This window comes from Artibeus jamaicensis, unplaced genomic scaffold (genome assembly GCF_021234435.1).
Source record: "Artibeus jamaicensis isolate MK-2021 breed Jamaican fruit bat unplaced genomic scaffold, CSHL_Jam_final contig_548, whole genome shotgun sequence".
NCBI lineage: Eukaryota > Metazoa > Chordata > Mammalia > Chiroptera > Phyllostomidae > Artibeus > Artibeus jamaicensis.
Genome location: NW_026521883.1, coordinates 5,331,337 through 5,345,315, shown reverse-complemented (window position 1 = coordinate 5,345,315; position 13,979 = coordinate 5,331,337). Strand labels below are relative to the sequence as shown.

Sequence of the window (13,979 nt, the reverse complement as noted above, 5' to 3'; positions counted from 1 at the left end):
AGCATTTTATTGGGTTGGCCAAAAAGTCCATTTAGTTTTTTCCATAAACTGAAAGATGCATTTTTTATTTTTACCAGTAATGTTATCAATTTGGATATTTTGAGTATGCCAGCTTTCTCCCGAGTGGAATAACATTGATTGTTCTCAATTAATGTCTTGGTTTGATCGCTATCAACTTGAACTGGTTACCCAAGAAGTCTCCAGCATGAAACTGCAAACCACTTTTGACATATTCAGTCAGTCACAGCACCTTCTCTGTACACTGTACAAATCTTTTCTTTGTGTTTCAGTTGCATTTTTACCTTTCTTGAAATAATAAAGCACAATGTGCCAAAAATGTTACATATTTTCTTCCAGTTTCAGTGTTAAAAAGCTGCACAAAAATTCACCAATTTTGATAAGCTTTTTTTATAAACACTGATATGACAGCTGTCACAATACAGTCTAACAGAATTATTCTGAATGAAGTTAAAGAGAACTAAGCGCTCCTAGAGCCATCTTAAGAAAAAACTAAATGAACTTTTTGGCCAACCAATAAGAGGGGAAAGTACCTCTTGTCTTTTCTTTGTCTCTGCTGAAAAGTTTGAGTTAGTAATTTTAAATCTGATTAAATTACATGTGATTAATAAAATGTCCCAAATGTGGTTATGCAACATAAAAAAATAAAATCTTGTGAAATGTCCCTAGTACATCTTTGCATGATTTTTTTCTCTTGCCTCCATAGGTATGGTCTGAATATGCGTTGCTTGGCAGCTCGGGTCAACTATAAGACTTTGATTATCATCTGCGCACTCTTCACTTTGGTTACAGTACTTTTGTGGAATAAGTGTTCCAGCGACAAAACGATCCAGTTTCCACGGCACTTGAGTAGTGGCTTCAGAGTGGATGGATTAGAAAAAAGAGCAGCAGCATCTGAGAGTAACAACTATGTGAATCATCTGGCCAAACATTCAGAGGAGGCATTTCCTCCAGAACAGCAGAAAGCACCCCCTGTCGCTGGGGGCTTCAATAGCAATGGGGGAAGCAAGGTGTTAGGGCTCAAGTATGAAGAAATTGACTGTCTCATAAATGACGACCACACAATTAAAGGGAGACGAGAGGGGAATGAAATCTTTCTTCCATTCACTTGGGTAGAGAAATACTTTGATGTGTATGGAAAGGTGGTTCAGTATGATGGCTATGATCGGTTTGAGTTCTCTCACAGCTATTCCAAAGTCTATGCACAGAGAGCCCCTTATCATCCTGATGGTGTGTTTATGTCCTTTGAAGGCTACAATGTGGAAGTTCGAGACAGAGTCAAGTGTATAAGTGGGGTTGAAGGTTAGTATATCTTTGCTCCACTGCATTTTTCTATCCTGATTGTCTTGAGGAACAAGAAACTGTAGGTGTTCGTTATATAGCAAGTACATACGTAGCTTACTATCAAGAGATCATTCATCACTCTGACTTAGCAGGGAGTAACAATTTATTCTGAACCTAGGGCAACTTTCTAGATGATGTTATTTATACCTGATCAAATAGGATTATTCCATTAACCTGCCTCAGAATCTAAAGTTTTCACCGATAAGGCCATGGCACAGGAGCTCCAGAAATTCTGGTTAGAATATGTATTATCCTATGAGAGGAAGATGGAAAGGAGCAAAGACCATTCAATGGACCCATCATTGTCCCAATATAATCTTGTTACCAGATTAACTGGAATCATCTCCTAATGGAGGTTTAAAGTCCTCAGAAGTAGGCAATAGATACCATTTTCTCTCCACTTACTCTGCACTGCTGTAGTCTGTTGCAGATTGTTTTTCAGACTTGGAGCAGTTGCTGTTTCTAATGAGGGCATTAGTACAATTTGAAATTTGTATTTCCGACCTAGGGTTGACCAGAAAGCCACACTGAATTTGACTTTTCACTTACTTATGATTTATTAATGTTAGAAGTTTTCACTTCTATTTACTAAATTTTGGGATTTTTTTAACCTCTTCCTTTTGTGTTTAGTTCCTCTGTACTTTCACTAACAGTTTTATGGGGGTTTTTTTGTTTTGTACATTTAACTTTTAAATCAGCTAAATTGGTTAATGTTTTGGTAAGTGGTAAAAGATTAAGGTCTTACTTTAGGCTTTTTTCCCCTATCATGTTTTGAATAATCTCCTCTTTTCCCCACTAATTCATGATGCAGGCTTTCTCACTATACTAAAATATTTTGAATACTAGAGTATGTTACTGGCCAGCTGTTCCATTGATTGGGGTCTATCGGTTCTTAGACCAATTGTACATTACTGTAAATAGTTATCACCCATCTTTAGTGGGATTGCATAAGCCTTCCTTTTATTACCATAAATGAAAATAATAAAATTTTGAATTTTGAAAAAAATAAACCACCCCTTGGAAAAAAGAATTCAGAAGTTTAAAAGCTTATTTGTAGCCTAGGTTTCTTAGCCTCTTTGGCCCCTAATTTCTTAAACTATGTTGAAACTAGATCATAACACATTCAGTTTTATGGGTTTCCAGTTTCTACTCAGACTGGAACTACATACAGACAGGAGTTTATCTCTTACCACAGAGCACCATGACACAACAGTACAACTATCTGTGCAGTGTGGTACGATTGTATTTCCCATGTAGGGAATCACTAACATAAATACACCAAACGCTTAAAAGATTTTCCTTAGAACTTTACAAGAGGTAATCCATTAATGAATTATTTCAAGACTCTGTGTTTAAACATATAACTTTTATTCATTTAAAAAAAACACTACTTGTTCTCCAGAATTACATTTTGACATGAAGGATATGAAAAAGAGTTGCAAGCTTGTTTACACTTTAAGTTGCCTAATCATAACTGGGTTCTTAAGCAAATGCTTTAACCATCAGATTATACACTTATGAGAATACATCTCGACATTGGAGAGAGAGGAATGTGCAATTTACTTGATTGTTAAGTATAAATGTTTAAGAAAGTTCAGGGTTACTATTCTATAATAAAACTATAGTAACATCTACATGTATTTAAATAGTGCAAAACTTGAGTGTATGAAGCAGGATTATGAAACATGACATCTGTAACTATGAGCAACAGTTACATAAAAATTCAGTCCTTAAAAGATAATCTACAGCATCGAATTGCTGTCTGGCAACAAATAATGAATGAAACGGAATGAACCCTTAATTTTGTTTTTTCATATCTTGTATTTTGGTACTATTTTTAGTTAAATATGAAGACAATATAATAAAGAAGCTCAAATTTTGCTGATAACCTCATAATATCCCCAGAAGTAAAACAGTGAAGAGTGGTGTTCACAACAAATTTATGAGTATCTGGATATAGTTATGTATTTTGTTTCTTTATTTTATAGGTGTACCTTTATCTACACAATGGGGACCTCAAGGCTATTTCTACCCAATCCAAATTGCACAGTATGGGTTAAGTCATTACAGCAAGAATCTAACTGAGAAACCTCCTCACATCGAGGTATACGAAACAGCAGAAGACAGGGACAAAACCAGCAAGCCCAATGACTGGACCGTGCCAAAGGGCTGCTTTGTGGCTAGTGTGGCTGATAAGTCTAGATTCACCAATGTGAAACAGTTCGTTGCTCCAGGTGAGTGACATATTGTGTGTCTGCTAACTTTATGTTGATTTTGGCATCTGAGTCTCTCTTAAAAAAATTTTTTTTTTCAAATACATCAGCAGACCTTTATGTTACATATATAAAGAAACAAATTGTATCACTCAAGTGAAAGAAATCCCTAGTAAAGAAACAGCTAAGCCCTGGCTGGTATAGATCAGTGGATTGAGCACGGGCCTGTGAAGCAAAGGATTGCGGTTCGATTCCCAGTCAGGGCACATGCCTGGGTTGCAGGCCAGTTCCCAGTGGGGGACACATGAGAGGCAACCACACATTGATATTTCTCTCCCTCTCTGCTTCCCTTTCCCTCTCTCTGAAAATAAATAAATAAAATTTTAAAAAAAAAGAAAGAGCTAAAAATTTAAAGTATAAAAGGCATGTTTACTGTGTGAAGAACCAAGCTGCAGACTGCATATTTGGGCCCAGTTACTGCATGGTGTGCATCTCTCTCCAGGGATGTAGAGCCCATGAGAATGAAGTTTCTGTGTTTATTTTAATATTTAAGTGCAGTATTTATTCTTTAATTTTTTAACTATTTTGCATTTATAGAAAGAGGCATCCTTTCCTTTGCCTATTTTTAGCAGTAGTTTTTAATGTTTTTCGAGGTAAGACAGCATTATCGACTAGGCGTGCACCCATATTGAATTTTGTTAATGTACTAGATTGTCTCAAACTTCATATAAAACCATTTCATTGATAAAATCATTTATAAAATCAAATTAACTTTATGCAACATTTCCCCTTTTACTAAGACAGCCTCATTAATTAGGATGTAATGCATTTTTCTCTACTAATCAATATCCATGAGAATTAATAAGTCCCTTACTTAAAAGGACAATGAAATCATTTTAGCTAGCACTTCAGGCTTAAATTCTCTATGGGGAAATGTCATCAAGAACAGAACTCATTCCACCTCCCGCCAACCTTGCAGTTGGTAAATAGAAAAAGAGAAGATTATAAGACTGCTTCTGTATTCTTTCCTTGTCCTTTATTGATGATTGGGTAATTTGCGGACCTTGAAAGCCACAACACAAATCTACTCATTCTGAGTGGCCTTAAGTAATGGATTTATGAGTGCTTAACACAGTGCAAATAATGAGTGACCTTTCATTTCTATTGTGACTAGAACTCCTTTTCTTCTATGGCATTCTGTGCATAGAACATCTTTGCTTGTTGTAGAACAGCAGGTTTGGCTGGGTGAGAAAGTATGTGGAAATATTTAAGAATATTTAGCTTGTGATACCTAAGAGGTTATTATAGCAGGGAATGATTAGAGTAAGCAAAAGGATATTAGGTTTGGTGTGTACCAAAGGCACTTATTTTTTCACTAGTTAATAATGTTGTTAGGATTTGGGTAGAAAACAGCAGCCCTCATGTTGATCTCCTCAAATGCTGGGAGTTTTTCTAGAACAATCTTTTGAACTCTATCCTATTTAGAACAATAGATTTTACAGTGCACTTTCGGATGCCCTGGGTAATACAAAAGATAGGTCCCCTCAACAACTACTTCCTAAGGTGGTTTCAAGCATGTGGAGGAGGGAACTCTGTCCGTGATGGTAACTCTGCCAGTAGGACACAAGCTACACTTGGAATTCCCTGTTGATGGGAGTGTGCTCACTGGGGATGGAGTGCTTGTTTGGATACCCTGGGTATGCCTGCTGTGGCATTCAATACAAGTGTTGGAGGGAGAGTGACTTGGAGTTACATGGGTGCTGTTGCTTAGAGCAGGAGAAAGGCATCCCAGCAGTGAGTCTGTTTTATTAAGGCATTGGTATGGGAGATGAGGCTTTTTAGAAAACATCAACCTCGTAGGGGAGAAATTCAGAGAATCACTGTTGAGAAGAAATCAGGACTTGTATGTAAAAGCATAGGCCTAAGTGAAATGAGGCTCCAGAGAACCAAGGCCTGAGGGCTTTTGGCCTTTTGTTTTTTCTTATTTGCCCTTGATTCCCCCTGCCCCCAAAAGGTACAAAATCATCTAGAGGAAAGAATCATAATATGGATCTACAGCTGTTTTTTTATTGTTTTGCTTATTGGATAATATTTTGTGCCTCTTCTTAATTTTGAAATGGAATAACTGAAACTCCATACCTGTCCTACTCTAATAAATTAAATTAGTTTCTGCCCTGACCAGCATGGCTCAGTTTGTTGAGCATCACCCCACAAAGCAAAAGGTCTCCTGGTCAGGGCACATGCCTGGGTTGTGGGCCAGGGACCCCGGTTGCGGAAAGAGACAACTAACTGATCGATGTTTCTTTCTCACAATGATGTTTCTCTCCCTCTGTTTCTCCCTCCCTTCCCCTCACTCTAAAGTTGAATAAATAAAATCTTTTTTAAAAATTAAATTAGCTTTTTCTTTCCCAAAGCACTCTTTTTACTTCATTTCCATGGCCACACTTTTCTTCTCTCTGTAGCCATTCTTTCTCAGGCTTCTTGTGAGCTTCTCTTCCATCTCGCCCCGATCTCCCAGTGTTTTGAGTAGGGCCTCTTCTCACTCTCATAGTACACCTGTTGATGAAGTGAATGACTCCTAACAGTTTGTGTTTTATGTGAAAACACTGATTGAAAGAGTACTCTTAAATGTTTATCATTCTTTGTTGCCTAAAGTATGTGTACACATATACTAAAAATAGACACTTGTCGTGACTCCTGGGAATAACTGTTCAGAGAGAGAAGAGGTCATGGATTTCAAACAGTTAGGAAACTCAGAGCGTTCTATTAGTAGTTTTAAAGCACTGTGGTTGCTTTAAAACCACCCATAGTCCCATTGCATTTTCTACCATTCAGATCCTTCTGAATGATGTTGACAGGTTATTTAACCTTTCTTCTACATCTATAAAATGTGAGTTAAAGGAACTATCTTACAAAATTGCCATGAAGGTTATGATTGTCAGTAGATTGATTTAAATTGGGGATCGTGACTTCTGTGTCACTTCCCCTGTGTAGCTCAATAATCCCCTCTGATGGTGTGAGGTTTTAGGAAAATTAATAGTAGTTTTTTAAAAGGTTGCATTCCATGACATCATTCCTTACTGAGTCGTTTGAACTAATCTGTTATAGTGAGACATAAGGTGATTGATTGAACTACATCATTTCATTGGATTTGTATACATAAAGTGAAAATCAGAATGGAATTCTGGGAGAAAAATGGGTACTTCTTCAACTTTGTCCCATTTGAACTTCTAAAGATGGGTCATTGTTACCATTTTGGTGAAAATGGACATCATAGTTCATACTCTTGTCTGACTAATGAAGCATTACCCTAGGAAGGAAAAAATAAGTAGCACTCAAAATAGTCTGCTTTGCTGAACATAATTCAGTCTTGAGTGATTCAAAGTCAGCAGAATCCTGTAGTGTTTCAGGGATGTACTGAGCATCAGATTCCATTTTACTATTGATGCAGAAAAATGCTAGTTAAGAGAGAGATTTCATGTTGGTATTTTTTCCAGATTAAGTCGATTTTAACTGTAAAAGTATACTTCTGAAATCACTTTTTAAAAAATCACCCAGAGCATTATTTGATGCATAAGTCTTTGAAAATGTTCTCATTCTTGTTTTTTTTTTTTTTACTTTTCTTTTTTTAAAGATTTTATTTATTTACTTTTAGAGAGGGGAAGGGGGGAAGAAAGAGAAACATCAACGTGTGGTTGCCTCTCACACAGCCCCCACTGGGGACCTGTCCCACAACCCAGGCATGTGCCTTGACTGGGAATTGAACAGGCGACCTGGTTCACAGGCAGGCACGCAGCCATACCAGCCAGGGCAAGATGTTCTCATTCTTAATACAGTTTCCATAATTGTCTCTCAGATGAAGTAATTAAGAGCCTTGGGTCAATTATATCCACACTGGTAAAGTCTAGTGTTAGGAGAGTTAACGATCAACTCAGCATGCTAATACTCTCCAAACTAATCACACTGTCCACATTATCATCAGTTTACATTTCTAGTCTTCGCTCCTGGTCACACACTAAAGATTTCCCCAAGGACTACTCAAAGCAGATCTGACTCTCTGGTTATATATTTAAGAGAAATAACTCTTTCACTGGTTATTCTCATTGAGAATGCCACTTCCAATATCATTTCTTTTTCACAGTCTTTGAATTTGAGTTCAGGAATCCTGGTTTCTAGTCCCTACTCCACCAGTAATTAGCATTTGACTTTGGGCAAACCTTTTAACCTTGCAAAGCCTCTATATTTTCATCCTCGAATGGAAGTGGTAATTCCTGCTCTACCAGCCTTAGTAGATTATTGTAAGGCTTAAATGAGATAATACATGTGAATGTGTTTGAATGTTTAAGCTCTATAAAGATCAAGATATTTATATCTGCCTTTAATATTAAAAATTTGTGTGGCATTTTTTTGGTCATTTCTCTTGCTGCTGCTGCTGCTGCTGCTGCTGCTGCCGCTGCCTGATTCAGTGAGCTCAACCTCTTTGCATGGTAGACCCAGCACAGCAGTGGACGGAAAGTCGTGTTTTGGGGAGCCAGTTGTTGTACTACCGATATTCAAGAGAAGTTTTCTATTTAATAACTTGCCAGATTGAATTGTTTCTACTGTTTTATCATCTTCTGAAGCTTCAGAATAATATTAATAGTCACTATCATTTTTTTGTTATGATCAAAGCCACAATCTTTTTTTTAATTCTCACAATGACCTTGCAGAGTAATATTATCTCTATTTAACATGTGAAGAAACTGAGACTCAAAGAGGCATATTTATTGAACATCTGGAAGCTAGTAAATGGTAGAGTAAGAATTCATACAAGCAGGTTCTTTTTCTTTTAAACTCCACAGTCTGTGCTTCTACTTCCCTCAGTTTCCCTCACTCTTTGTTGACTACATGGACCTGTTCCTTAATTACCAGAAATTTTATTCACAGTTCCAGCAGATATCTGAAAACAAACCTATCGTATTTAATATCAAATAGTGATTGGGAGCATGTATTGTGGAGCCAGACCACCTGGGTTCAGCGAGCTTTGGGCTGTTTTTCTTGTGGTAGAGTGGTGTACTAGAACAGTCACAGATTGTTGGTCGGCCAGCGTTGGACCCGTGAAATGCTGTTCGGTCAGCAGTACCTTGGCCATTTGCTCTTAACCCTCTAATGTAAACTGTGAGGGCCAAAAGGTCAGAATGTTAGTCTGAAGCTCACAAGCCATCATGGCCTCACCTATCATGTGCGGTTAATTTAGTAAAAATAGTAATAAGACCAACAATAATAATGGTGATCTGACACAAAATATTGAAGTGTTACTTTAGTATGATCAGTGGTTGTCAAGGATGAATTGCAGTTTACTTTTAAATCCAAAGAGGTTTTATTCTAATCAGTCTTTGTTGATATATTTTATCCCCTACAGAGACCAGTGAAGGTGTATCTTTGCAACTGGGGAACACAAAAGATTTTATTATTTCATTCGACCTCAAGTTCTTGACAAATGGAAGTGTGTCCGTGGTATTGGAGACTACAGAAAAGAATCAGCTCTTCACCATCCATTATGTCTCCAATACCCAGCTAATTGCTTTTAAAGAAAGAGATATATACTATGGCATTGGGCCCAGAACTTCATGGAGCACGATTACCAGAGACCTGGTCACTGACCTCAGGAAAGGAGTGGGTCTTTCCAACACAAAAGCTGTCAAGCCAACCAAAATAATGCCCAGGAAGGTGGTACGTTTGATTGCAAAAGGGAAAGGATTCCTTGATAACATTACCATCTCTACAACAGCCCACATGGCCGCTTTCTTCGCTGCTAGTGATTGGCTGGTGAGGAACCAGGACGAGAAAGGTGGCTGGCCAATTATGGTAACTCGTAAGTTAGGGGAAGGGTTCAAGTCTTTAGAGCCGGGGTGGTACTCTGCCATGGCCCAAGGGCAAGCCATTTCTACCTTAGTCAGGGCCTATCTTCTAACAAAAGACCATGTATTCCTCAATTCAGCTTTAAGGGCAACAGCCCCTTACAAGTTTCTATCAGAGCAGCATGGAGTTAAAGCTGTGTTTATGAATAAACATGACTGGTATGAAGAGTATCCGACCACACCTAGCTCTTTTGTTTTAAATGGCTTTATGTATTCTTTAATTGGGCTCTATGACTTAAAAGAAACTGCAGGAGAAAAACTCGGGAAAGAAGCGAAGTCCCTGTATGAGCATGGCATGGAGTCCCTGAAAGCCATGCTCCCCTTGTATGACACTGGCTCAGGAACCATCTATGACCTGCGGCACTTCATGCTGGGCATCGCCCCCAACCTGGCCCGCTGGGACTATCACACCACTCACATCAATCAGCTGCAGCTCCTCAGCACCATTGATGAGTCTCCGATCTTCAAAGAGTTTGTCAAGAGGTGGAAAAGCTATCTGAAAGGCAGTAGGGCAAAGCACAACTAGAGCTCACAACCAAAGTCCTATTGCGACCTCTGCTATACACAGAACTATGGGCCCTATCTCAGCAGAGCATAGGCACCTGCTAAAAGGTAGACTAGGCTTTTGTGGATGACGTCAAAGTGATAAATGATCCTTAAAATCAATCTTCTGAGATATCTGCATTCCATGGGTTGGGTGCTTAAAATTGTAGGTGGCATTTAGAGCAGGACAGTGTTTAGTCAGTGGGCTGAACAAAGGTGCTTAGCCTTGCCTTGCTCACACCGGGTACAGTTCTGCAGGTAGCCCGGGCCTCTTGGTTTGGGAAAATGAATGGTAAGTAGCTGTAACTGGCCAACTGTCTATCACTTCCCTGAAAACGTAGTATGGGGTGCTTTTAAAATGTGATTATTTATGTTTATGTTGAAAGCAGACTTTCAAAAATAATGTGCTGTGATACAGTAAATACTTGTAGCCTGAATAGTGGACTGTGTGCAACTTTTTTAAAATGATATTTTTTTCCTATAGATTAACCTCCTGGGGGCAAGTGATCATTTGTTGCATTTGTTCAATTTGTTATATATGGAGAATATTTTGAACTTATGCTTTTATTGTTGTGTAAGTTAAAAACACAGTCGGTGTTCAGGCTTCACAGTTGCGTAATGTAAGCACAACTAAAATGAAACATGTTGACTGCACAAGAATCACAAAAATGTCACCTGTTTTATGAAACTTGATCTACAATCAGAAAAGATTTGATAATCGATCTACCCCTCCCCCGTCCCCATTGCGATGGTTTCTTTTGTCACTATCTAGAATTTTGTATTTCATTTCACACTATACTCAAGAGTTTTTTCTATTTGAAGGGACATTATTTGGGATATTTTATTATAAACTTAGATTTGAGAAGGAGCTAGTAATTTTGATAAGTCCACCACCACTACCCTTTTAGGACTTTTTCCCCCTTGAGGGAAAATACAAGGTCAGATATTATATACAAGAGCCACAGCAGGTTTTTCCTACTTAGGTCCTTCTTGGTCATCAGCTTGTCAAACCATTGGCTCAGTGCATCATTGTTTTTTCTTTTGCAATTTAAATTTTAAATTATTTAAACCATTGGATAGAATTGAAGCTACTGCATTTGTTGTACATGCGTAATCAGACTTTATTTAGCTTTTATATCTCACCGCACCCCACCATACCTGCCGGTTTCTTAGCCCACACACTTTCGACAGTGTCTGCTGTAGAGCTTCAAGCACTAGGTCAGAACCAAGGGAGGTTGATTCTGCTGGCTTTTGTTTTCATGCATGATGACACACTAAATCAGTACTGTAACTCAACCGATCGGGAATGTGAGACCCCGCATTCTCAGGGGTCATGTACAGGCAGTGGCATTTGTCTGTGACCTATATTAAATGCACATCGCAACTCTATTTTGCCCACAATAAAATAGTTGTTGGTTACTAGGTTTCCCCGTAGCTTGTGGCCTTTGAAGCTCTTAAACATTAGCTGTTTCAACAAGAATATCTGGATACCCTCCTTTTTAATTTCAGTGCTCAAAAATAAACTTTCTCCAGTCTGGAACCTTTTTACTTCATCGTATTTGTTATTTTAGAATAGTCTGGCTCCTGCCTTGAGTTTGCATACTGGTATTTCAGATTAAGGGACTCGGTGAAAATGGTATGGTACTGCTTCTGTGACAAATATCAGTGCCTTAACAACATGTCTGTCCTTTCCCAGCGAAAACGGACAGGCGCTCTGACCTAGAAATGGCATTGCTCTCTCACTGCTGTTGGTTTCACACTGCCTTCCACATTGCAACAGCGACTTGATTTTTCTCGAGATCCCGGAATTTTCTAAGAGAAGGGGTTGAACCTGTAGCAGCACCGTCGGTATATACTAGTGGTTCTCAAACTTTAGGACGTCTCAGAACCACCTGAAAACTTGCTGAAATACAGATTCCAGATCCTCAGTAAACCTGCCGGTGAACCATGGTGACCTGAGTTGCTAACAGACATTCAGGTGACTCTGATGCAGGTGGTCCGGGGGTCCACATGCAGGAACACTGCCCAGGAGCATCCGCTGCATTTTTGTTCCTAAACACCTCTGGCTATTTTTGTTCCTAAACACCTCTGGCTTTTTCTAGGGTTTTACAGCATGTAAAATGTTTACTTATTCAGTGCTTACAGCGAATGAGGACGGTGTTTTAAAGTTTTAGTCTGTTTCTTTAAATTTGTCTTTGTGTCAAGATTATGGGTATTATTTTATACTTATCTTGAGTTAGCTTTGATGTTAAGTTAAATCTATTGCCACTTCAGTTTTTAAACTAGCCAAAAGTCTGAGATAAAGGTCAAGACTGACCCTTTAGCAGTTACTGTACATAAAGGCTTCATCCCAAAATTAGCCAGTGTGTGGGAGCAAACACAGAAATGACACACAAGCACAACTCTGCAGGCGTGGCGGTCCTTCTTTGTCAGCGTGCAAACTTCCACTGAAAGCTGCTATTTGCATCCTCCTTGAACTCGTTTTTCTTGTTTTCCTCCATTGTACATGTGGGTTCTATACCATGTGTTAAATATGCAATAAAGTGTTTACTGGATGCCCTTCTGAAGGGTAGTCCTTTGTAAAGCTGTACAGACTTTGCAGTTCAAGCACAATGTGCACATGTTAGTTTTATATACAGCAGAAGTTGATTTTTTGCAGATGGAAAGGTATTTTGTTTCTATACAAAGTAAATGGATTGTTTGTGCTTAATGTAAAGCTGCTTTATAAAATTGTAAAATAAAGTTTTTATCTTAAAAGGAATATGCCTGGATATTTCTCTTTCTTCTCTAATTATTCTAAGATTATTTTATCCCAACAAGCAGATTTCTGACCATCATTTTCTGTTTAGCCCATGGCAACTAGTCAGGCAGCAGTGTTTATTAAAAGGCGTATCAGACCTTCTAAGACAGTATGGGGAGGAGTACATCCCAGGGGCCTTGACCAGGAGGTGTGGTCAGTCAGAGAAGGTGTTGTGCAGGAGATAGAGCCCGGGCAGGGGCTGCAGGCCTGGGTCCAGGTGGAAGAAGAGGGTAAAGTAAGGAGCAGAGCCAGGCTGCGCGCTAGCTGTGAGCACGTCCTTCCCAAGCTAATTCAGGCTGGTAACTATTTATATCTGATTTAGATTGATTGGAAAGTTGGTCCTTTGTTTGTTTTTTCTATAGTGGTCCCTTCTCTAGAACAATAAGCATTATTTAATCTTTTCCCCTGTTGTTAGGGAGTAAAAAGTGATTTGGGCTCCCAAATGCCTATAAAGTCATAGACCAGTCTGGCTTCACATTATGTCTCATTGCACATGGTTTTGGGGGGTTATAAACATGCTGCATTTATATAATGGAATTCCAATTGATCACCAATCAGCTTTTTCCAGTTGATGGGTACACATTTTGATGGGATGGTAGTCCACATTCTTGGCCTCTCTTCCTTCTCTGTCATCCTCAGTTGGGAAACAGCCGTAGGAGGGCAAGCAGTTGCGGTCTGGATGAGGTCTCAGGCTGCTCTTGCTGAGGTTTTGCCATGTGCAGCCAAACGGTTACCACATTAGCCATTCTGCTATAGCACACTGAACACGTATCCGCCTCCCCACTGCCCCTGAGTGGGGACAGACCCTCCACGCCACAGAGCACTTATTCCACAGTCTGGTGAGTTCTTTCCTGAGGACGCCTCCTTCATATCCATAGGGCTCCATCGGCCACTGTGTGCCCTGTGACTCTGCCTCTTCCGGGCATGACTGTCACATCAGGGGTGAGTCCCTGACTCAAACTGGGCCAATGATCTCTTCCCCAGGAAGCCAAAATTGGGACAGATTTAAAAAAAAAAAAAAAACTGGCAATGGGCGAGGACTCACCTGATTGGTGGTGTTGCTCTTATATCAGTCGGGCAAAGCAGTTGCCCAGTCCTTAGTTCATCCTAGCTTGTTGCCTGCATTGGTGGCCAGAGCTGGTTCATGCCTGGGGCACTTAA

At 39.2% G+C, this 13,979-nt stretch overlaps 1 protein-coding gene and 1 non-coding gene across 4 annotated transcripts in view; both read left to right on the top strand.

Moving 5' to 3' along the window:
- GLCE (glucuronic acid epimerase) overlaps nt 1-12,770 on the top strand; it is a 109,103-nt gene extending 96,333 nt beyond the window's left edge. For all 3 annotated transcript variants that reach the window (XM_037155644.2, XM_037155641.2, XM_037155643.2), the window contains 3 exons: nt 725-1,320; nt 3,351-3,596; nt 8,977-12,770. In XM_037155644.2, the coding sequence (XP_037011539.1) occupies nt 738-1,320; nt 3,351-3,596; nt 8,977-10,001 (1,854 nt within the window). In that variant the 5' untranslated portion in view covers nt 725-737 and the 3' untranslated portion in view covers nt 10,002-12,770. The remainder of the gene's footprint in view (nt 1-724; nt 1,321-3,350; nt 3,597-8,976) is intronic.
- A 1,072-nt stretch (nt 12,771-13,842) lies between these two features.
- On the top strand, nt 13,843-13,979 carry LOC128628159 (small nucleolar RNA SNORA48). The gene has a single exon (XR_008392487.1). It is a non-coding gene; the product is annotated as a small nucleolar RNA SNORA48 (small nucleolar RNA).